Source organism: Gopherus flavomarginatus, chromosome 4 (assembly GCF_025201925.1).
Source record: "Gopherus flavomarginatus isolate rGopFla2 chromosome 4, rGopFla2.mat.asm, whole genome shotgun sequence".
NCBI lineage: Eukaryota > Metazoa > Chordata > Testudines > Testudinidae > Gopherus > Gopherus flavomarginatus.
The window spans coordinates 4,272,162-4,297,919 of NC_066620.1; the positions used below are offsets into that span (position 1 = coordinate 4,272,162).

At 41.3% G+C, this 25,758-nt stretch overlaps 1 protein-coding gene across 3 annotated transcripts in view; it reads right to left on the reverse strand.

The window, feature by feature from the left end:
- Positions 1 to 25,758, reverse strand: part of MAP4K3 (mitogen-activated protein kinase kinase kinase kinase 3) — a 138,332-nt gene that overhangs the window by 110,273 nt on the left and 2,301 nt on the right. For all 3 annotated transcript variants that reach the window (XR_007774138.1, XM_050951562.1, XM_050951563.1), the window contains exons 2-3: positions 9,433 to 9,490; positions 3,896 to 3,986 (exon numbers count right to left, since the gene is read on the reverse strand). Coding sequence is in view for 2 of the 3 variants with exons in the window: in XM_050951562.1 (XP_050807519.1) it covers positions 3,896 to 3,986; positions 9,433 to 9,490 (149 nt within the window). In the remaining variant the exon portion in view is untranslated. The remainder of the gene's footprint in view (positions 1 to 3,895; positions 3,987 to 9,432; positions 9,491 to 25,758) is intronic.

The window sequence follows — 25,758 nt, forward strand, 5'->3', positions numbered from 1 at the left end:
TGATTAATTAAATAATCAAAAACTTATATATGGACAACATTCACAGTTAAAACACCCCAACAATCTTAACTCTGTCTAAGGTGATGCTTGTCTTCTTTGGCCCTTTCATACCTAAGAACACCCATACTGGGTCAGACCAAAGGTCCCTCTAGCCCAGTATCCTGTCTTCCGACAGTGGCCAATGCCAGGTGCTTCAGAGGGAATGAACAGAACAGGTAATCATCAAGTGATCCATTCTTTGCTTCTGGCAAACAGAGGCTAGGGACACTTCAGAGTATGGTTTTGCATCCCTGCCCATCCTGGATAATAGCCATTGATGGACCTATCCGCCATGAACTTATCTAATTCATTTTTGAGTCCTGTTATAGTCTTGGCCTTCACAACTTCCTCTAGCAAAGAGTTTCACAGGTTGACTGTGCATTGTGTGAAGAAATACTTCCTTTTGTTCATTTTAAACCCACTGCCTATATCTAGAATATAATCCTGAAAACCTCATCCATCAGATCAAGAGTTTGCAGGGTCAGGCTCCTACATGTACTCTCTTTAGAGAGAGTGAGGCAGTTTATAGAACATTCATGAGGGACCCATAAAAGCCTCAAAATTACATAAAATAGTAATGCAATGTTGTTGTAGCCACATTGGTCCCAGGATATTAGAGACAAAAGGTGGGTGAGATAATATCTTTTACTGGACCAATAAAAGATACTACTTCACTCACCTTGTCTCTCTCTAATAAGATAGTAATGACATTTTACTGTTAAGCTTTAAAGTCTGTTTCTAGCCGTGCAGGGCCAGGAGATAAAAGACTTTAAACTCATGACCATTTTAGATACAAAAAAAGAAATATGTCATTAGTGAGAGACTGAAGCTTGTCTATATTGGACAGCAGGCAGCATATACACATGCTATTGTAATATATACACACACACATCAAAACTGAATCAAGCAAACATTCAGAAACAACCTACATTAATAAAGTACTGACAAGATTTTCTATCCAGTTTCTAAATGTAGGGACATCATTTCTAGCATGGACTTTTCATTACAAATGAAAACAAATAGGCATTACTTTACCTGCATCATAATTAAACCCATTTTATAACTGTATTTGTAATTTCAAAAGTTTGCCCTGACCACTTATTTTTTGGAAAACTTACATATACAAAAACAGCATAAGAAAAAAAGTTTTACTTCAAAAGTCTTGTTCAGAGAAAACCCCATAAAGATGCAGCCACCCTCAAATAGGTGGTGAAAGGGTTAATGTGGACTTAAGAGGCAAACTATCACATCTGGTTGCACCTAGAGGGTGGGCCAGGTCTAATTAAAGAGAAGTCTCAGCTGGAGGAGGAGCTGGTTAGTTTCTATGGGCCTGTCTACCCTTTAAATGCTGCAGTGGCACCACTGCACCTGCGCCACTGTAGTGAAGACACTAGCTATGCCAACAGGACTGCTTCTCCGGTAAACATAGGTAATCCATCTCCGAGAGGCAGTACTTAGGTCAATGGGAGATGGCAGATGGCCTTTGCAGGCAAGAAGGCAATACACTGGAGTGGAGGATCCAGATTAAGGGAAAGACTCCAAGGAGGTAACCCCTGACAGCCTTCTGCAGAAGAGACAGCTGGGTAGGCCTCAGGACGGATTAAAGGCTCAAGCACAAGGAAGAGGTGGAAACCTCTTTTGGTGAGACTTGTTTTTGCTTTTGATTGCAGTGAAAAGACTTCAAGGAGAAGTCCTGGGGCCACTACTCTGGCAGAAGAGTGGAAGGGAAGAGGACTAGTGTCAAGTGGGACAGTGTCACCCTGGAAGGGGAGGGACTTTACAGTGACTCAACTGGAGAACCAAGTCATGAGAGCAGGCAGACAACTGCAGGGCTGGAGCAGGTGTCAGCAGGGGACACTAGCTGATGAATGAGTTGCTACGCCATGTCCAGTCACAAAGGGGTGTGCCTGCGGTCAGCACACTTTTCCATAACAACTGAAGACTAAAATACTGCATTCAAATGCAGTCCTGAACAAATTTAAGAGGAGAGAGGACTATAAACCAGAGCTGACTGGGGGTGGGGGGGGGATTCTGTTTTGTAACAAATTTTGAAGTTTCAACATTTGTTTTTGTTCTACATCAGAACAAAAAACAGATCTTTCAAAAAAAATTGTGAAAAAACATGAGAGTGAGTGAGAAAGAGAGAGAGAGAGAGAGAGACACACACACACACTTCAGAATACCCAACAGTCCAGTGCATTTATCTGTAATGTGGGAGACAGGTTCAAGCTCCTGCCCTACTCGATTCGGAACAGGGACTTGAATCTGTCTCCCGTGACCCAGATGAGTGCCCAGCCACCCTGGTTATAATCACACTGTCTCTCTCACTGTTTCCTGTTGGAGCTATTTCACTTTGTATACATAATTAAATACTCATTGGGCCTCATTAATCCCTCACTCAAGAAACTATTCAAAAGAAAAAAGCAGGGGAAGATGAGACACTTATTGATCAGTACATGCTGGCTAGTGCCTACATCATATTAACAATATGTATTATCCACATTCTATACATTAATATGCATTAAGTATAATAGCAATAATCACAAATATTATAGCAGTTATGTAGCCTCAATTCACCGATATCTTTATTATAACCCTATTCACTTATGGTAAGTATCCCATAACACCTTGCATTAGCAGAAGCAAACTTTGGCTTAAGTAGATAGGAAAGCTGTCAGGACCAGGACATATGATTATTTTACTACACCAATAAGTAGGGAGTTATTCTCACAGACCAATGCTAGTATCCAAAACAAAGATAAGGAAAGGAACAGAACATTAATTTAAGGAATTGGGACAAGCTGATGGGTTAGATTTTAATGACATGTAAAGAGATGTGTAATTTATAAAATCATCTTATAAATACTAATAGCTGAGATGTGTTACTGCGGGAGCACATCTGCATAAGGGAAATGTAACAATGCTGCATGATGCAGCTTTCTGGAGACTGACATCATATTGAACCTTTTTCCTGTACTGTATTACTAACGGCTTATCGTAATAATCCTGACGGCTACTGGCTGGTCACTTCAATAGACTTCATAATGAACCAAAGTGTGGTCAAGCAACTGAGTACAATTTATTAACAAGTGACAGAGTCAAGACCTCTAAATATGCTAAAAACTTTGCTATCAAAGGACAGGATGAAAATAAAATACAGAACTGAAATACACATCACCTTCAGGTATCAAAGAGAACTCCAAAATACAAACATTAGCGGCCTTCAGAAATGTTAAGAGTTTCGGTTTTCTACGTACCACAATATAATAATGTCCTTGATTAATACTTATGTTCGAACTACTGTTTCAAATGCAAGAGAATTACCTCCTCCTCAATTTTTCCTCAGAATTTCCTATTATCAAATAGCCAAGGATTTTATTTTAGCAAAATCTAGTTTACTCCATGTAAACATCATTTGCAGATGTAATTTGATACAAACTAAAAGATATATGTTAAAGATTGCTACTGTATTAAGAGAAAAATCTATTCTAGCAAAACCTCATTAAAGACACTCGTGTGCACGTAGTTCTCTTTACATTTGGTATATTCGCCCTGCTGAGTTCATTCAGTGCTGTCCCAATACAGAGTTAGTGAAATCTCAATTCATGTCCAAGGATGTGATTAAATGTCACCTACACTGAACTGTGATGTCCCTGAAGGATCCAGTCAGTAGAAACAGTCTATCTACAGAGAAATATCTTAGCAATTAGTACTGTTGGTAAAGGACATACAGAAAATATAGTAGTTTAACAGTGGTTAATAAATTATGTATTGCTAAGTTTTGCTATGGATCATTCCTTTTCAGACAGAGAGCACTACGGCATTTTGAAATGAGCAAAACAAACAAAAATTGTACCTGAGATAGCTGCCAAAATAAGCAACTATGTTTGGATGCTTACAGTCTTTCATCATAATGATTTCCTGCTGCACAACAGCAAAATCTTCCCCTGAAGAAGAAAACAATTGATATTTTTGTAGTTTTATTTAAATATCCATACCTCTGAGTTTGGCTTTCAACATTTTTTTTTAGCTGAAGATCTCTGGTAATTATGAGACTTTGTAATTATCTTCATTTTATATTCATGTACATTTATATAATACAGCACTTTGTAAGCCAGCACAAGTTCCAAAAGACTAAGGGAATAATAGATAACTATTCTTAAAATCAGGATGGAGCCCTAGTCCACTACTTGACACCTCTTAGGACAGTAGCCACAGCTCTTCTCAACCCCTTTTTAAATCCAATTACTCTTTATTTAAAGGGTAGAAAATGATTTTAAAAATAATTTACTCTAATACCTGTGTAGATTCTCTTGTGGGAAGCTCTGCTAGTAAAGACCAAGCAAGTTTGCATTACATATGAAGGTTAGAAATTGGTAATAATAATTTTGTATGTTAATAACAATGTTCCCGTTTATAGTAAGTCCTAAAAGTGAACAGCTTTCTGGTTGTTTGCTCAAGAGTTTCTGCTCTCCTTGGCAGGAATTGCTGTACATAGAAAGTTCCTCACTTAATTCTTTTCACTGGCAACTTGCAGTGTGGGTCTCCAGATGTACTACCAACCATCTATGTTCTTGAAATATGGCAAAATTTGTTACCTCTAACCACCATCTAGATCCATCTTGGATTATCTTCCTATAGAGAAATCATGTCATAGCACTCTTCAAGGACCTTGAAACAAACTTAATGAGCATACAACTACACAGAAAGTGCTAAGTTGTATGTTCAGGCATTTCTCCAGTGTTTTTGCTTTACCATTTATTTGAGTCTTGCTATCTGGTGCCTAGATTGTGCCAATCTTTCCATTACAGACTCCAATTACCAGGTTTACACATCTATAAAAACTTGGTCAAACTATAGGAATAAAGTGCTCTGCCAGTGTTGGGTTTTTTGGGAGTTTGCAATGGTACAGGAATTAATTTTACCTTTTTTAAAAGATTTTTTTTCCCAGATGCTATTTTGCAAGCCAATATTTCAAACATAGCTTTGTGCTGATTTTTTAGGTCATTTGGACAAATTAGTATCCATATGCATTCTGGACAAGCTATTTTTATAGGAGTTATTTACTATCTATTAGAAAATACATTTTAAAGGAGTCCCCAGATCCTCATTAGCCTAAAACAGCTTTAAGAACTCGGTAAAATAAAAATATGTCCCCATGAGCCAGGCTTTTGCTACTTGAGACAAAAAGTCACTCAGAAGTCCTGGACAGCTGCTTCTATATGGGATGAAGGCCAGCTAGAACTTATCACAGCTATGCACCACCCTACCTATTAGTTGCCAAAAACCCACACTGAAGTACAAGATGCTAGTCACAATTTAGGCCTGTGTGGCAGAGAAGAAATTTTTAATTTTAATAGAGCCTCTCCATTTCAGGACCACCATATAACTTACATTAATCCAGAACACTGTTATGAGGGTCAAGTTCATAGACAATGAAGGTAGACTGCAATCTGCTCGACCAGAAATAGTATATTTGAGTATAAGCTTGGTAATATTTAGAAGGAGTTGCAAGACATCTTTTCCACCTACTAAAAGCTGAGATATGTGGTAATGTAACTGTCTGCTCATGACTCCATAGCTCCAGGGGGAGCATAGTGTTTCTATTTCTCTTACTCAAAACATTAAACCCAATATAAATCATGTAAGGCCACCTACTGTGATGGTGGTCCCCTCTTTATATTACTGTGTAAGATGTCCTGAGAATAGTTCCAGTTTCACAAACATGTCTTGTTCAGGGCTATACTACTATTAAACTGACTTGTACTATTTAGGATGAGATGTGTATGTGCAATACACATACACAAGACATATCCAATTACAAATATAATCAGTTAAAATATTAAGATTTTTCTCTTCTATCCTGACCTTAACGGCAAACAGTGCAACAGCTAAAAAGTAATAAACTAAAGGTACATCTTACAGCATCTGTTATGCTCAACAAGTCTAATCAGATCAGTCCTCAGCCCTAAAACACTTTATGATGATATGTAAACGAGATACACTTTGTAGAAGCCAACCATATACACAAGTAATACATAGTTCTATTATAGTGGCCCACCAGGTCTACTTTAGCTTTCCATTCAAAAGCTGAACTTTTTGAAGTGCTCTAAAATCTGCATGGTTACTCAAATTGACTTGAAATCTGGTATGCTTCGTGAGCAGAGATCCTAGAAATCCGTCTGCCATGGAAAAACACAGAATTTGCATTTTTACAGGGAACCTTTAGTCTGTACATTTTGTGAAAAAATAAAAACATATATTAACTAAATTTTACTGAAAGTGCCAGTGTCACTTATTCCAAAGGCTCTCAAACTACTGAGTACACCCCCCTGGGGGGATGCAGAATGTATATGGGGGGCTGGACGGGGAAGGGTGCGTGAGAAGCTCCTGGCGGCAGCGCTGCCTTCAGAGATGGACGCTTGGCCAGCAGCCAATGCTCTCTGGCCACCCAGCTCTGAAGGCAGAGTGGAGAACAGCAGCTGCTGGCCTGGCATCCAGCTCTAAAGACAGTGCCACCACCAGCAAGCACAGAAGTAAGGGTGGCATGGTATGGTATTATCACCCTTACTTCTCCACTACTGCTGCTGGCTGTAGGCTTCGAAATTGTTTAAAAATTGTAAATATAAAAATAAAACTTTGTGTTCAACTGATACCTATATATATTGTGGCTAGGGAAACTAAAGTTCAGCATTTCATTTAATCATGGTAAAACATGGATTTTTATGCTTTTTTATTGGAGAATTTTGGGTTTTTTAATCACAGAAAACTAGGATCCTGCTCATGAGGACTCTCTGGCTAGGATTAGTGAACTAAATTTGGGGTAATTTAACCCACGGGTTCCTGAGATACAGCTTTTAAACAAGGGGGTGGAAAGCTTTCTTAAGGTTGACATTTTCCTGAATGTTTTATTGGGGATCAAACCATGGCTCTGATCTGCTTGAGAGTTAGCCCCAACTAGTTCTTGGCACCCACTATTCCTTTGGGGGAGCAAAATTCAGTAAAATATTCTCCAAAGAGTTTAAGGCACAGACTCAATGGATCACACTGAGCATTAGATGACAGAGCCAACAGGGTCTGCAGTCCTATAAGTTTTGTTACAGCTGGGTAGCTCAACTGGATAAGCAGTAGTCCTTTAAACCCTACCCACCAAGTGTCAGTTCAAAACCTGCCTGGGGAAGAAATCTGGAAAAAAAACTGTAGTCATCTTATTCAAAGCTTTCCAGGGGAGGGGTACGTTATTTTATGTAAGGAGAATTTAATCAAAATAATTCTGAGGAAAAAAATTACACACTCAAACACTGAGTCTGCTCCCAAAACCAGTCCCAACAGTTGTTAAATTTTACAGCCCTTCACTCTTACCCAAAATATTCCATTTAACACTACTACACTTTCACTTACTCATCATTAAACTCACCAACTGCTCTCATATCCACCGCACTGCTGAGAATCTGCATGGCAAGAAGACCCTTGTGCCCCCTACTGACAACCTGCACAATTCAGTGCTGGAATGCTGAACAGTAGATCCCTCAAGGTATATATGTACCTCTTTCCTCTGATCACACACATTAGGGGGAGGGCCACCTACCTAGATCTCCTTACATGACAATCATACCTCTGCCAAGCTGTTTCAACCAATCCCTCCACCATTCAGTACACCTACACCTAGCACAAGGAATGCAGAGGAATGTATGCAGATAATTTCCAGCTCTGGGAGACAGAGTTAGTGTTGCACTGGTGTGAACTTTAACTCCGAATTTCCTGGTTTTCAGAAGTTTGAGTTTTGCTCAAGGGCATGAGATATTTCCACACAACCTCTATCTGGGTTAAGTTTTTTTCTCAGTGAATAATAGTGTGTTTTAGTCAGGGTCTCCATGAGTATTTCTGGGCTCATGGAATATGCTGAAGTCCTGGACCCTTCCAGCTCATCTACACTCCTATCTTTCTCGGTTAGTATTCCACACCTTCTCTCACTCTGCTTCTCTTCTGTCTCACTGTCTTCATTTCTCTTACCCTGCGTAGTTTTCATTTCACATAGACTGATAAAAGTGTTAACCCAATATTGTTAATATCTAACACTTCTTGATTTTGGGGAAAAAATGTACACCTCATATTAAACTGAAGCTTTAAAAAGTTTCCTTTTAAATGTTTCGCACCCACTGTTTGCTCATTTCTAGTAAAGTTTCTTAGACTATATCTACACTCATACATGCCAACTCCGTAGGTGCTCCAGGGTTGGCGCACCCATAGAAAAAAATTAGTGGGTGCTTAGCAGCCAACCTCCACTCCCACCCCCTCAGCGCCTCCCGCCTGCTGGCAGCCCCAACAATCAACTCCCCCCACTCACTGCCAGCTGTTCCACAGAGTGCAGGAGGTACTTGGGGGACAGAGGAGGAGCAGGGACAGGGCAAACTCAGAGGAGGGAAGGGGATGGAATTGGGTGGGAAGAGATGGGGTGGGAGTTGAGTGGGAGCAGGGCCTTGGGGGAAGAGATGGAGTGGAGGCAGAGCCTGGGTTGAGCATCCCCAAGGGAAGTTGGGAGCCGGCACCTACGTCTACACTACAACTGAAGGTGTGATATGCAGCTCAGACAGCTTTAATATAGCTAGCACACTAAAAACAGCAATGAAAACATGGCAACACAGACTAGTAATGTGTGTATGTACCAAGAGGGACTGGGCAGGTTTGTAAAGCCCATACTGAAGACCATGCCACTGTGTCTTTGCTACTGTTGTTAGCATGTCAGATTAAACTTAGCATAGATATGCCTATCCAAGGTGCAAATCATACCTTTGAATGCAGCATAGACATACCCACAGTACAGACTTTGTCCAACCTGCCGTTCATTCTAAAAAGATTGTATGTTTACAAAAGCATAATTCTTAGACACTTTTCATTTTCTTTAAGAGGGTGTCTTGATTCCACTCTGCCACCCGTATCTTCCTGATACTAACCTGTATGGTGGGAATATCTGAGAATGCTGTTCTTATATTTATCGGTTATATCTAATGCAAAATACCATACACCCTCTGCAGCACGATATGCAGAGACAGATGCAAGACAGGAGTACCACAGCTAGAGTTATCAATGCAAACCAGCAGGCAAAGCAACACAATAAAAGAGTAAAAATAATTCTATGCTTTTTTTTTTTTTTGCATTTCTCTATTTGTGTTCATCCTGCCATCCTTAAAAAAGTATGTCAATGAAAGAGGGGCTGCATAGCAGGAAATTTTGGGATGAAGGGACCAGAAATTATCCCCATCCTTCTTGATGGCCATTTTTTTTAAAAAACCGTTAATTTTGTATAAGAGCAAACAAAAATGAGCACAACTAAAACATGAAAAATATTTGAAGTCTGTAAAGCAGTAAGCGTCAACACAAGAGGATACTTACCTGGTTCTAGTTTTATTACTTTAATACCCGCTAGCTCACCCGTGTTAACATTCCGAGCCTATAAAAGAAAAGAGAAAAGTATATCTTAATTTTATATTCTTCAGTAATGTGAAGAGTTCATGCCAGAGCAATTAAAAAACTCACTACATGAACTAAACATTAATTTAATTTCTTTAAACAAAGGCAGTGTTTAGAAGTCTGTGCTAAATTAAAACATTTTGCAGATTTATATGCTACATCTGATTTACGATTAGTTTAAGGTTAGGGGATCTTTCAGTTAAATGTGTTACTATAATTAAACGTAATTGGCCATTAATCACATATTTTGATTAGCTAAATAAACATTGCTGTGCAGTTAGCACTATTACACTATATAGAACTTCTTTTAAAGTACGAGCCACATGACCGTCTGATGACAATAAGCCAAACGTCATTGAGAAGTCCTTGGCTTCAAGAAGCCACACACCATAATCCAAACATAATGCGTATTTTATAATACTCAGCCTTTTTAATCCCTTCTTGTCCTGCCATCTTTTCAAACAAAATGGTGAACTATGCATTAATTCTTAACCATACTCACAAGACTGATTTTGCAATCACAACCTGGAAATCTTTAAAGAGTTTTATAAGGACATTTCTCTCAAGAGAAATTTTTCATGGTAAATTTATTTTCTAATTACAAAGAAAACTATCTTGCAAGGATACTAAACAAAATTAAATTTGGAATAAAGTGCGTGCTTTGGCACATCAGACATAAATTATGCAGCAAGGGCCATGAACTATGCTGTATTGATGCTCTGTAAATTTGTGACATATTGGGAACTGGGACGGGTTGCTTACAAAATAGTTTCAGCCTACATGGCTCCCAAACTCGGGGATCAGGAGGTATGCAGCAGTAAGTACATTGTCTTGAGGAGACGCTGCTTCCATCCAAGGCTCTTGAATCTTGTTGCTTTCAAGACAGTACTTCAACCTTTTCTGCTTTGTATTCTACTACATACCCCTAGTTCCCTAACCCATCCATCCACAGTATCTTCTTCCTGTGAAGCCATTAAAATCAGCTAAGGAGTTAGAAGACAGTATGAAAATAGCCCTCCCACTGTCCCAGCCCAATATATGCAGCAACTTGATTTTGAGCAGTATCCTAGAAAACTTACATGGCAATTGCTCAGCATCAGAATTACATTATACATTGGGGTGCTGTTATGCAAAAACGTACCTTATATTAGAGTAAAAAATTAATCAAAGCTAAATTTTAAGATGACATTAAAAAGAAACTCAAATATGGTAAACAGCCTCTTCCCTTCTTACCTAATCATCTAGGACCACTGCTTGGAAGAATTTACTGGTCCTTAAAAGTATTTTGTATTAAGTCCACCAGTGTTTTTCCAGCCCTGGCAAGTCATGACATAATACACCTTCAGACTCCGTTTAGATTATCAGTTCACTTTTCCACCCTTTCAATTACAACATGATGTTAGCAGATAAAATTTTCAAGTCACTTAAGACCAGCTTTACAGTGGTGCCTAAAGAAGAAGATATCAATGAGCTGGATTTTTAAAAGTCTCTAGGCATCTATCTGTATCTTTAGGCTCCTAGGTATCTTTAAAAATCTGGTCCTTAGAAGCTTAAGTCCCACCGATTTACAATAAAACTTAGGGTCCTAGATCATGTTTGAAAATGGGACTTCAGATTTAAAAAAAAACTGAGCTGCGATCTTCATTACTATGCTTGTGAAAGCATGAAATTCCGCCTATTAAATGATATAAAGCCTCTCCTTCTGTAGTGGTGTGAGAGATGAGCTTGTAAACTCATGTTTGAACTGATGTTGAGAAAACAGCAAGATGTTAATCAATATGTGAAACTAGACACCTGGCAACCTGCCAAGCCTAGAAATAAATTCTGCAAGCCAGCGAGAAAACACAATAATCTCAGATTTCCATCTTTGGCTTTCTACCCTTAAATTAGAATGAATAAATGAAGACTTGGCACACCACTTCTGAAAAGTATCAGAGGGGTAGCTGGATCTGTAAAAAGCAACGAGCCCTGTGGCACCTTAAAGACTAATAGATGTATTGGAGCATAAGCTTCTGAAAGGTTGCCGACCCCTGGTATAGGCCAAGCCCCAGGTAAAAATCAGTCAATGACTTTACTTAATCGGAGAAGCTCTCCCATTGGTGTAGGTGGCGTCTTTGCTACGCCACTGCAGCACTGAAAGTGTAAATGAGCCCTTAGTGTTTGGCAGAGACCAAAGCTTGCATAAGTGATAGATGGCTGAAGGTCAACCAGGATAAGACAAATAATATTTGTTGGTTAAAAAGGCAACCAGGAAATATACAGACACTACAGAGGAAAGTCTGCATTCATCTTCTGCTTGCACTTGCAGTCAAACCAACTCCCAGCTACTTCTGATGAGCAAGAAACAACAATGGCCAAGACTGCTTCCCCCCACCCCCTTTTTATATATGGGTGGGAGTTCGCAACTGCTTCTTTCAAATGCAGACTTCACTACGGTTGCTCATTCCTTTCTAAACTCAAGATCAGATTATGGCAGGGGTTCTCAAACTTCACTGCACCGCAACCCCCTTCCGACAACAAAAATTACTTCACGACCCCAGGAGGGGTGACCGAAGCCTGTGCCCGCCCAAGCCCCATTGCTCTGGGTGCTGTAGGCATAGCCTGAGCCCCACCACTCTGGGCAGAGGGGCCAAAGCTGAAGCTCAAGGGCTTCAGCCCCAGTCGGAGGGCCTGCAACCTGAGTCCTGCCAACCAGGGCAGAAGCCTTGGGCTTTGGTCCTGGGTAGTGGGGCTTGGGCTTCAGCCCCAGTCCCCAGCAAGTCTAAGCCAGTCCTGGTGACCCCATTCAAAGGGGGTTGCGACCCACTCTGGGGTCCCGACCCACAGTCTGAGAACCACTGGTTTATGGTGATATGCTCCAAATAAAGCTGCATCTTAAATCCATCCAAAAAAAATCAAACTGATGCAGAAGTCATCTGTCCATTTATTGACTCATCTCACCATGAGTATATTACAGTTATTTTCCATGATCTGTGTTGACTGCTATCTTTTTTCCAGATGGAATTAAAGATGTTGGCATTGGTTTATGCAGCCCCATATGGCTTTCCACCAAATGCAGCATCTGCATGCAGTCACACTGGCAATTTTGATATGTTCCAAAACCACAGCAAAAAATACCTATACTAATTCAGTCTAAGATCAACACTGCTATAGATTAAACCTTCACATCTGAGGAAGTTTCTCAGCATTTTAAGGCTTGCTCTACAGTGAAAAGTTAGGTCATCGTAGCTACTTCAGTCAAGGGAGTGAAAAACACACCTAACCAACATAGCTGTGCCAATCTACTCCTCTAATGCAGAGGTAGCTACGCTGACAGAAGTGTAGCTGCCACCATTCAAGGCAATGGTGTTCCTACACCAACAGAAAAAAACCCTCCTTTGATGTCGGCTGTGTCTACACTATAGTCTACACAGTGCAGACACATCCTAAGTAACCTTTGAGAAACATTACTTCAACTGGGGCCTGGGCTACACTACAGTTAGGTCAACAAAGGGCAGCTTATCTTGACCTAATGATGTCAGTGTACACACTACAGCCTTGTCCCGCCAATGTGAGTGCCCTGCTAACAACATCATAACTCCACCTCCACCAGAGGCACAGGGCTTTTGTCAGTGTAGTTATGGCGATGCAAACTTACTTACACAGGCTGTTGGCTGTCTTGTCAATTTCAGCCTGGAGCCCTGAAATTGACAAGAAAGCCGGGCAGCCCAACTGCCCCCAGCTGCTCACTCAGCTCCCCGCTCAGAGAGGTGAGAAGCCCAGGTGGCTGCCCCCAGCTCTCAGCAGTGAACAGCACTCACTAGTGCTCCCCAGTGGGGAGCAGGGAGGTTAGAAGACCAGAGAGTAGCTGGGCTCCTGGAGCTGAACAGAGCTGACAGCTCTGGCTCTCAACCCCCCAACACTGCCCCCTTCAATTGGTGGAAGCGCTCCTAGGGATGATGCGGACCACTGACAGAAGAGTAGTGTGGACATCAGCCACCACAGTAATTACTGCAGTGACTGCAAGTCGACCTAACATAGATCGACTTCAGTCTGAAGTGTGGACATGCCCCGGAAAATGGTCACTTATACCTCTGAAAATAACAGGATTCCAGCTTAAGAAGTTAAATAAAACAAGCATCTGGTCAGAAACAAAGACTATGAATGTCTCTATACAAATGCAAGAGGCTTAAAGTAAAAACCAGTTAACTAGAATGCCTCTCAATGGAAGAGGATCTTAATATACTAGGTATTATTGAAAAAAGTAGAATGATAAATCAGTGGGGTACTGTAATACTTGGCAGTAAATTATATAGGAAAAACTGATTAGGCAAATGAAGTGGAGTAGCAGCACTGTACTTAGAAGATTCTACAGGATTTAGCAAGGTAAAAATTGAATGGAACGGACCACACAGTTGAATCTTTCTGGACACACAGCCCAAAACTGTAAGAGTGTGAGTGCGTAAATAATGAGAGGTGTGCATGTATGTATGTATTTATTTAATATTAATTAGTAGGCCTATACTACTGGCCTCCAGATCAAGAAAAGGATATTGAATGTACAATATTGAGAGAAATCAGAGATTGCAAAAATCTAAGAAAAAAATAATGGCGGACTTCAGCTATCAACATAAACTGGTCAAACGGCACTATAAGACAAAGTTTAAAGAAGCAATGTTTCAACACTTTAAGCCAATGCTTCTTGGAATAGCTAGTTCTAGAGCACAAGAGCAGAGGCTATTCTTCACAGTCTTAAATAACAGTAGTTGAACCACTGAGTAATAGTGACTACAATATAATTAGATCCAACATCCTAGGAAGTAAGATACCAAGAAACGACATAGTGACACTAAATTTTAGAAAGGGATATACAGACGCCCCCTGACTTATGCAATTGTTCTGTTCCGGAAAGCCTTGCGTAACTCTAATTTTGTGTAAGTCGGAACCATATACCTGAACGTTACGCAAAAATTTCCGCAACTCAATCCTATTTCTGGTTTATGGAACTTTTTCTGTAAGTGCAAATTTGCATAAGTCGGGTCTTGCGTAACCCGAGGAGCATCTGTATTTCAATAAAATGAGGCTAGTCAAAGACTCTGAAGCTAAGAGTAAAAGTGAAATCTTTAGATGTGGCATGAATGCTATTTAAGGAAACCTCAGCAGGTATTCTTGAACAAAAAGGGAATCAGGATGGCAAGAAGTAAACCCATTTGCAAAACAAAACAAAAAGCTTGAAAGGTTATTAAGCCAAATAGATCCTTCAGGTTTGACTATCTAACCCCAGTGAAGTTAATACACAAGAACATAAATTATAGCAGGCAATATGCAAGACGGAAATTAGAAGGCTTAAAATGGAAGTCAGAGCAAATAGCTAAGGCTCTTCATTATTGGTATTTACCAATTTTTCCTGAAATATTCTCACTGTGTTTTTGAAAAAGCCAGTATTCAGGTCTTACTGATTTTGACCTGAATTTTGGGACTCAGACATTTTTTGCAGGAGACTAAGATGGGGCTTGCTGAAAAACTGGCAGGGTCCAGCAGGGGTCTCTGTCTGGAAAGGGGTTTTAGTACTCTTGGGCCAGACGATCACTTCCCTCCTGAACTCGAAAGCCAGTACCACCTGACTGCCGCTACAACAGGGCTGTTGGGAGCGAAAGGCTGTACTCCAGGCGTACTGGCTCCCTGCTGAACAGAGCCTACTTCTGAGGCCAGCCCTTCAAAATGGGAGTCGACAGAACTGTGCTGCACTGCTGCAGCGATCAGACCTAGGGCACAGAACCCTGTTTGCTTTCCTTCCATTACCCTGTCAGACAGCCTGTACAAGGGAAGCAGATGGGGCAGTACTGAAAGACCCAATTGGCCAGGATGGGACTGTGACGGGATCCCCGGGGTACGATATGGAAATGGGGTACTGCTGCGCCACCTTCACTCCCCAGCCTGGGCCATCTCTCACAATGCTTTGCTAGTGACAAATAGCAAACCCCTCCAGATGCTTTTATCACTGAGCCCAACAGTGTGGAGTCCCACACCCAGCTAAATTGCATGAATGCTCCCTGAGCCACTCTCAAATCACACAGAGACAGGCACAAGTAAGTCTCCCAAGCCCCCAGCCTTGCACCCCCAGAATATACTGTCTTGCCCTGGTCAGAAGCCTGACCAGTAAAAGTTTATTATCCAGTCTTCCCCTCCCTCGATGTGGAGAGGACACGCACTAACCTTTGTGAACTGAGCTGAGATTTCCCAAGCACTTCAACCAAAACACTGTTTTAGGTAAAATATAAAACAGATTTATTACGTACAGAAAGACAGATTAAGTGATAATAAGTGGTAGTTACCAAAGAAAATTAAAAGGTAAGCACACAGTCTAAAATTTTCAACCTCATTAGACTAGGCAGTATTTGGATCAAGCAGTTTCTCTCATCCCACTGGATGCTGCAGGTAGTTTACAGTTCTTAGTACACAGGCTTCCCCTTTAAGCCTGGGACCAGTCTTCTGAATTCAAGTCTTTGTCTTCCCAGTGTTCTCCTTAATTCCAGCGTGGGTGGGGGAGGAGAAAGGCAAACGCATGATACCACTGTCCCCTATTTCATATCCTCAGTCCACGTGCCTGGAAAACACTAGCCCAGTCATGTCCTGGAGGGCTTTGCTAAGTCACAGAGTGAAGCAATCCCCCATTGTGCGATGCTTGTGCAGCCCTCTTACAGCATTGTAAATCCCAAGTTTACAATTCCCCTACTGATTAATGATCACTTAACATGCTCCTGGAAATGGATCACCTCCTTTGTTGTCACTGGAGAACTGGCAGTGGATGACTCTCAAACTTGAAACATAATCCACACCCCCAACGGATACCAGGCATTCTTCCCCCTTCACCCCACATCTCCATAAGTATTACGCATCCTTCCCCACTCTCCTTTTGTTCCTCATTTTTACCCATTTTTCTCCTATTTTTAATAAAACCCAATAAATTCCCAGGACATTTTAAAGACTAAAAATTGAAAATGAAAGGCCTTACAAATAGCTAATGACATTTAAAAACAAAAAAAACCAAAAACAAGAAATTATGTAACCTGCAGGAAGCCTGCAAAAGAATTGGTGGGTCTGCTGGATCACTAAAGTTAAATGGAGCAATTAAAGGAAGTTCTATGGACACTGTTGAGAAGACAGAAGATTTATTTGTATCAGTCTATATCACAAACGTTGTTAGGGATCTGTCCTTTTCTTGTAATAAAGATAAGCTGCTATCAGAAATTGAAGTGTCAAAAAGAAAAGGTGCTGAAATAATCATATAATAAAAAGCAGTAAGTCACCAGGCCCAGAGGGTATACATCCAGGAGTTCTGAAGGAGATTATTTATGAAGTGGCTGAGCTGCTAACAAAAACATGCAAATTTTCGTCAGAAACAACTTTTGTCTCAGAGGGTTGGAGGGCAGCAAGTATTATACCCATATTTAAAAAAAAAAAAAAAGTAGTAGTAGTTCTAGGAATGATCCAGAGAATTACAGACCAAAAAGCCATATGTCCACTTGGCAAACTGTTTGGAACTCATAATCAAATACCTGTAAGATGACATGATAAGGTCTAATCACTAGAGCTTCTGCAAAGGGAAAGAGTGTCACTCTAATCTAAGGGATCTCAAACTTCATTGCACTGCCACTCCCTTCTGACAATGAAAATTACTACATGACCCTGGGGGCGGGGGGGCCCGAAGCCTGAGCCTGCCCAAGCGCCACCGCCCTGGGTGTGTGGGGCCAAAGCCCAAGCCCAAGAGCTTCAGCCCCAGATGGGGGCCTGTAACCTGAGCCCCACCACCCAGGGCTTAAGCCCTCAGGCTTCGACCCCAGGTGGCGGGCCTTGGGCTTCGGCTCTGGCCCTGCGTCCCAGCAAGTTTAAAGCCATCCCTGGCAACCACATTAAAATGGGGTCACGACCCACACTTTGAAAACTACTAATCTATTAGAACTGCTTGAACATACCAATAAAATAGAAAATAAAGGAGACTAGTTGACAATTTTTACAACCTTTTTTCAGGCTGAGACAGGGTAAGTGGTCAATTTTCATCATGGGATAAGATTAACAGCTGGTAGCTCAAGGTTCAGTATTTGGTCTGGTGTTGTTTACTCTAGTTACTAACCGTTTTTGGAAGAGAGGTGTGCAGTGAGACGCACAATTTGCAGATGACAATTAGTTAAGTTAGCTAAATCCAGAGAGAACTAGGGGGAACTAGAGGGAGCTAAGTAAGCTAGGTGAATGGGCAAAAAGATGGCAAAGTTCAATGTTTATAAACGCAAAATGCTGCACATTACAGGGAAAATTGTAAACTGCTCATACACCCTACAGAGTTCTAATTTAACTGTTTCAGCTCTGGAAAAGAACTTGGGCGCCACCCAATGTGGTCAGCTCAGTGAATTACTTTCCTCTGTGTAGCAGCAGGCAAAAAAGCAAACAAGATGTTAGGATGCATAAGGGATGACGAATTAGAGAAATATTATAATGCCATTATAAGTCAATGGTCAGACCTCATCTGGAATACTGTGCACAGCATTTGTCACCTTATCTCAAAAAGGACACGCAGAACTAGAGTGGGCTCAAAGAGATTTTAATACGAAAAGAAATAAAGAAGACTGAGATTGTTTACCTCAAGAGACAAATAGGAGAGAAAACGGTAAATGTATAAAAAAATGAATGGTCTAAGAGGCAGAGAGAGAGAGACAACATAAGCTCCCAGTCTTATAAGACAAGATCCCTGGGGATATTCAATTAAACTGAAAAGTGACAAATTCAAAAAGTGAGAAAGGAAATACTTTTTCACACAATGAATAATCAGACTGTGGTACACTACCACAGGAAGTCATTGGGTATGTCTTATACTACAGCTCGGAGCAAGCCTCCCAGCCAAGACAGACAGATTAATGCTTAACACTCGAAATAGCTGTGTGGACATGGTGGCACCAGCAGACGCTCAGGCTAGACACCTGTGAGCTCAGACCCAGTGGTAGGATGGGCTTAAGCTCAAGTGGCTAACCAGAGCCTCTGCAGTGCTGCAATGTCCACATAGCTATTTTTAACATGCTAGCACAAGTCTGTCTGTCCGAGCTGCAAGATTCAGAGAGGGACTGGACTTTTATACCGATAACAAGAATACCCAGAGTTATCGCAGTTAATGGTAAGAAAAATTTGGGAGAAATATAAATCTTCATGTTTCAGGGTTTAAGTCAATCTCTACTAGGGATTTGAATGAGACATCTATGACGGAGTGGATTATCCCATGTCTCCCTACTGTGAATCTTGTTTCCCTATTGTGCGGTTTCTTAAACCTTCCTCTGAACAATCAGAGACAGGACACTGAACTAGGTGGACCCTGGTCTGATTCAGGGTATGGCTACACTTGCAGCTGTACAGCGCTGGGAGTTAAACCTGTCTTCGTACAGTTGAATAGGGAATCTGCTGCAATCTGGCCACACTGACAGCTACCAGCGCACTGTCATGGCCACATTTGCAGCATCTGCAGCAGCACTGGGAGCGGTGCATTAAGGCCAGCTATCCCAGCATTCAAGCGGCTGCAACGTGCTTTTCAAAAGGGGGCGGGTGGAGTATGACAGGGAGCATGGGGGAGAGAGAGAGTGGATTTTTGGAGCCGACACTCTGTCAGCAGCTGCAAGTTCCGACCCCCTCCCCCAGCCCTCTCTCGCTCACTGAAAGCACCAGATAAGCAGCCTCCCCGAAACGGACCCCCCCCCCCCGCATACTGTGCTGCTTCTCTCCTCAAGCCCCCTCTCTTCAAGCAAACACTAGCTGTGGGCGTTCCAAAGGGAGCTCATTCACAGCAAACAGTAGCTGTGTTTGGTTTTTTGATAAGCAGCATCGGGAGCCCGGAGTTCACAACAAAACAAACAGAGGCATCACAACAAAACAAAGAACTAATCTTTACTTAAAAGCATTATGGAAAGCTTCCAGAGGTCAGTTACAGTGTAGTAAGATTACTCTCTGTTTACACTGGCAACCCAGCGCTGCAGCACCAGTGCTATTCTCTTTATTCCTCTTGTCGAGGTGGAGTACATGCAGCGCTGTAGCCAGGGAGATACAGCACTGCATGTGCCTTGCCAGCGTGGACGGGAGTGAGTTACAGCGCCGTAAAGCCACCACCAGCGCTGAAACTCTCAAGTGTAGCCAAGACCTCAATCTGGTAATTCTACATTCCTTAGGGGGCTGTATATCATACACAGTACCACCAAACAAGGAAGTGGGATAATTTCCCACTAAACTGTAGATGAAATGGGGGGCAGGAGGGGGGACTAGCTCTACAAAGTACCTGTTGATAAACGTACACAGGCGCTATCATCTTCAAAAAAATGAGAGGCAGTAAGTTAACAAGTTTCTCTCCTTGGATATTCAAGTCCACTATTCCCCACTTTCACCACAATTTGTTATGAACAAGATGCTGTCAATTATCAGTTTCATCTTTGCTCCAATTACCTACCAAATAGGATGCTTTCTGAGATTCAGCATAAAGAACTAAGAGCAAATTTTCTGCAAAGATTTTCTACAGTGCAGAAAGGGCAAAACCACAACTTTCCCTTATTGAAATCAAGGGACATTGCCCATAACTCAGTAGGACAGAATAGTTAAACTGTTTTTTCAGAGACGGAAAATCATTAGTTAATTCCTCTCCTGAGATTTTTACAGCAGTGAAACCCATAAACAGTAGATGCATGAAAACAATTTACATGTGCCAGCAGAAGTATTTTTCACCCTGCCTAATAGGTGTCAGTTAAACTTTTCCTAAGCCCTTTTTAGCTATATGGAATTCTGTTCTATTCTTATACCACGCTCATCACTGTAGAACCTGAGCACTTTTCAGTAGCAGCCTAATTACACATCTGATGTGTGCTGTTTATTCTCTCATCTCCTCAGGAGGAGGAAGCATGTGCTATAGAATGTCTTGTTTTGTTTTGTTTTAAATATGGGTTGCTATGCATTTATGTTAAAGCAGTGTCAAAGAAATGCACTTTGCATTTGGAAGTGGTGAGGTTTGGGATAGTTCTTAGTTCCTGCGGGAGTTCAAGCTAGCTCCCAAGAAAGTTGTGTCCCTAACATATGCATTTTACCCTTATTGTAAAACACTGTGCCATAGAAGTATGCTTGTCAACCACAGTCTTAAACCCAGAGCTTTAGGTGGTATTTTAGAAATCCTGGGGCCAATCATGGAACACCATAAGGATAAGGACGGAGACCCTGAACTTGATTTGAAATTCTGTGGGAAAACAATGTAGAGAGCGAAAGGCAGGTTATGTGCTTGCAGTAGCCTATGTTACAAAGGAGATGCACTACAGTGTTCTGTACTACTTGGAGTTTTCTAAGTACTAAATCATGCCCAGAAATATTGTGTTGCTGTAGTACAACAGAGAGATGAGAAAGGTGTAAACAACTGAGGCCTTGTCATCATCCACCAGGCTAGGACAAGTCTCCCAGCCAACTGGAGATGACAGAAAGTATTACTCACAGATGCTTTTACGTGAGAGCTTAGAGTTAAATGATGAATACAAGAGTTCTCCTAGACTTCAGGAGAAACAGAGCAACTGTGGCTATGTACCTTCAACCAAAGGGAACAGCACAATGACTACAAACTCTTCAACCTTCCTCATCACCAACATTATTTCTGTCTTGCAAAGATTCAGCTTCAGCCAGATGTTCTTCCTTCATGAGTTGATCTTGTCCAAGCACCAGGACATCTTGGTGACAGAAGAGTGGTGGTATGTAGCAGAGCTGCACATTACTGGCACTTGAATCCATGTCATCTGACCACTTCACCTTATGGTTGCACGCAGATATTAAAAAGGACCAGAGAGAGAACTGATCCTTATGGAATTCCACAAATGAGGTGGAGTACTGGGATTTGATAGAAAAGGTTCCAATTCAAAAATTATCCTGGCAGAGGTGACTGCAACCAGAAAAACAATTTTGATGGAGTAGACTAAGTGGCTTGAATGGCAAATTTATTACGGTATATAAAAGTTAAAATTAAGTGTCCAGAGGGTACCTCTGAGATGCTGCCTGCAGGAATCTCTGAAGTACAGTTCTACTCTGAAAATGACTAAAAATGACAACATCTTACCCATCAAATCTGCTCTGTGTTTAGACAAGGTCATATCTGCTGTCTTTGGTAACAAAAATAAGTTATTACTTTTTACTCCTGTTAGCACTGCAGACATAACACAGCTCTGGGAAAGGGAGAAAGATTCTAATGTTGCTTTTGCATCCGCCACAGAAATATTTACCAAGTCCAATTTACAGACCTAATGAGTTATGCCTATGTAAACCATCAAGGCAATATAGCTTCACTGGAGAAAGGCACTCTCCTCATAATCTGATGTGCAATACTTTTGTTATCTTAATTTGCATATTCTGGAATGAGTTTGCATGGCTGTTGGTTAGGAAAGATATAGTCTTCCCTACAAACCAAGCACATTTGATATGGAAACTATTGCAGAACCAACACAAAACTTCACACATACATTTTTTACAGACATTCCATCATCATCTCCAATTCTTCTCTCAAAACCCACTTCAAGGCGGCTTATAAAATTTAGCCTTATGTATTAACTTTAAGAAAAATGGTGTATCCTTCAAATAATGTGCACTAGCACATTTTTGGACACCAGATAAAATAACAGAACTGACCCAAACAACAGCAGGATCTTATTGTCTTGACCCATGTCCTCATCCCTCTTCACCTTCTCCTTAGCTCTGTTCATACTACCAACTCTTATTTTAAATTGTAAAATATCCAGGGCAAGGACACTATCATTTTTTGAAACACAAACACAGCTACATATCTATTTTTTTAACATACTAAATACATCTATGGCTATAAAGAAAATAGTGACCATTCAATGGTATATCCAGGTTGAAAATCCAATTAAAAAAAAGCATCAAGAAAATCTAAGGATTCCAGGAGATACCACATTGCCTTGACTCTACCGTCTCAATAACTTTAACCTCCCCACTTTTTTTTTTTTTTTGGGTGGGGGGTTGTCAGGTCAACAAGTAGCAAGAGTGTCCACATAGGAAGACAACAAATATAATGGCAGCCCGATCCCAAGTTAACCCCCACGTAATCACAAACTGCATGGATACTGAAGTCATGGCAGAACAATAAGCCTGGCCAACTCCAATCCTAAGAGATAAAAGAATCAGGGTACTGCACAACACAATGAATCTAATTTAATCTTATCCTGGAACTTGCATGTACATGGTGAAAACGAATCCATTTTTCAGAACAGGACTTATATGTCTGAAGGTAGATCAAATCAGGAATGGTACTGACTTTATTAGTCACCGACAGAACTCAGCCAATGCCCTACTGCTCCCAACAGACCCTTACCAAATCCAAAACAACTTAAATGTAACATACATAAATAATTGTATTATAATTGGAAATATTTAATTCTACAGTATGAGGTAATATCTTCTAAGATTAACCAATTGATCCAGGTTTGCTGATTTGCATACATCTTCATATCTCATTTATAATGCTGAAAACACTTGATCAAAAACAAACCAAAACATCACTCCAGTTACTAGAACCATTTCAAAATTATTAACTACATTGGAAGAAAGCTCAGCCAGGTTCAAAGTAGCAGACTGAGGGAGGACCTGAACATTGAGTAAATGTACTTTGAAAAAGTCAAAAACCTAATCACACTAGATATTAGCATACAGATAAGGAGCAGGGACAAGGAAAAAACAAGCTCATTTTCTACAGAGCTATCCTTAAGAGCAGGAGATTTGGCAAAAAGGGCCCAAAATCTGTGTTAATATTTCAATGAGAACACATATAATTGAGGTTCCACACACCAACCTAAATTGCTTTTATGAATATTCAATTAAAAAACATTAAGGTGGAATCAGTGTTGCTCACACACAACAGAGCATTAAACATTAGAAAACCAGAAATGCTTGGTGAAGGTCCCCCCACGTATATCTTAAAAGAACATTAGTGTTGCAAGAAAACCAAAAAACATTAAGGTAAAACTTCCAACACGACACACACAAAGTTTAGTTCTGCCCCACACACATGCAAGCACATGGAGACAAAGTAAAATAAATGTGTGTGTAATGCCACTTGGGGAACCGGCAGTCATACTGCATTAGTCAGTAATTGTGCTGGACACACAAAATGGTAATGTGATCATGGATTTTTTTTCATGTTAACTCAGTGAGTTCCTTGTGGCAGCTTTAAAGGAGCAAAGTTAAAACTGTCTGGTTAACGTTGCCTTAACCGGGGGGTGGGGGGTATTATAACACTGACATTCTTTTAAGCGGTATGATTAATCAAGTATTTCCTGGTTTTCCAACATTTGTGTTTACATTCTGAAGTCTCAAGTTCTGGAAGGGTAAAGGAGTAGGAGACGCTGTTATACAGTAGGAAAATTACTTTCACCTTAACAAATTAATCAGTGGAACAGGTGATATTAGAACTCATGATCTCCTGGCTCCCAGCCAGGTAAACACTCTGTAAGCTAAAGGTCATTTTGAAGGAAGCAAGCAACATATTCATCTGTCTGATCCTTGTTCCCCACTAAATTCAGAGATGAAAATGGTGCTGAAATTATGTCAGAATGCAATTAAGGGGTCTGCACACCATGCTGGCAACGTATAAGTGCACCAACACAACTCTGTCATCTCAGGCCTGGTCTACACTATGAGTTTAGGTCGAATTTAGCAATGTTACATTGATCTAACCTTGCACCCGTCCACACAACGAAGTCGTTTTTTTCTACTTAAAGGGCTCTTAAAATAGATTTCTGTACTCCTCCTCCGACAAGGGGATTAGCACTGAAATCGACATTGCCCAGTCGAATTTGGGGTAGTGTGGACGCAATTCAATGGTATTGGCCTCCAGGAGCTATTCCAGAGTGCTCCACTGTGACCGCTCTGGACAGCACTTTGAACTCAGATGCACTAGCCAGGCATACAGGAAAAGCCCCGGGAACTTTTGAATTTCATTTCCTGTTCGGCCAGCGTGGCAAACTCAACAGCACTCAGCAACACAGGTGACCATGCAGTCCCCCCAGAATGTTTCTACTTTCCCCCTATCATCTCTGTCCCTGAGGTTATCGCAGATTAGAAAGCAAAAAAAAGGGCACTCATGATTACATGTTTTCCCGAGCTCATGCAGTCCTCCTGCACTGACAGGGCACAGCATAATGCATGGAGGCATTCAGTGGCAGAGGCCAGGAAAGAATTGCTGTGTTTGCTTAACGGCAAAAGTATCATGCCTCACTAGTGATCCTGCCTGAGCCAGGTCGCTATGTCAGCATTGGGCGGGGGCATGACTGCTGTGTGAGCAGGAAGGCCTTAGATATAGACATTGCATTAGGTACCTTCTGTAGCTAGAGAAAACATTCCTGCACATTTGGCATAGTCTGTGGCAAAAAAAGAGAAGCCCCATAGAATAGTGGTTATCACATTCACCTAACACATGAAAGCCCTGTAGTGTAGTGGTTATCACGTTCACCTAACACACGAACCATCCCTGGTTTGAAACTGGGTGGAAACAGGTCACTGTTCCTTTTTCTGACTCCCCTCCTGCATTTTTAGTCTTAGACCAGACCGTGCTGTGAAATTTTACTTTGAATTATGAGTTAAATAATATGGAAGCTCTCTCTAAATTATAGTCCCGGGTTCCTTATCCTTTCAGCTGCTCTGGTTAGGGGTGGGGAAATTTTTCATGAAGCCTTTTATAGGGACTACTGTTAGCTAGGACTCTGAAATAATCTTAACATGGTCCATAGAGTGTAATCCTTCATTCTGGATTTGTCATTCCACAAGCTGAACTGCTCCTTACTACTGTCCAGGCTTCATGCGCCATGGGAGCAAGGGGCAGGCTGAGGTCGGTGCGACCACGCTGTGCTGCTGGCTGGGAGAGCAGCCTGAGGCAGAAGCCTCCAGCTCGCATGATATTTCAGGCAGGACTGAATCTCCATGAGACGAAACTTAAAGAAGAGAATGGCCTGGAGTCACTCCCATTTGGTGCTCTAAGGGTATGGCTACACTTGAAATTTCGGAGTGCTGCCGCGGCAGCGCTTTGAAGTGTGAGTGTGGTCGGAGCACCAGCGCTGGGAGAGAGCTCTCCCAGTGTTGCACATAAACCACATCCTCTACGGGTGTAGCTTGCAGCGCTGGGAGCCGCACTCCCAGCGCTGCTGCACTGATTACACTGAGGCTTTACAGCGCTGTATCTTGCAGCGCTCAGGGAGATGTTTT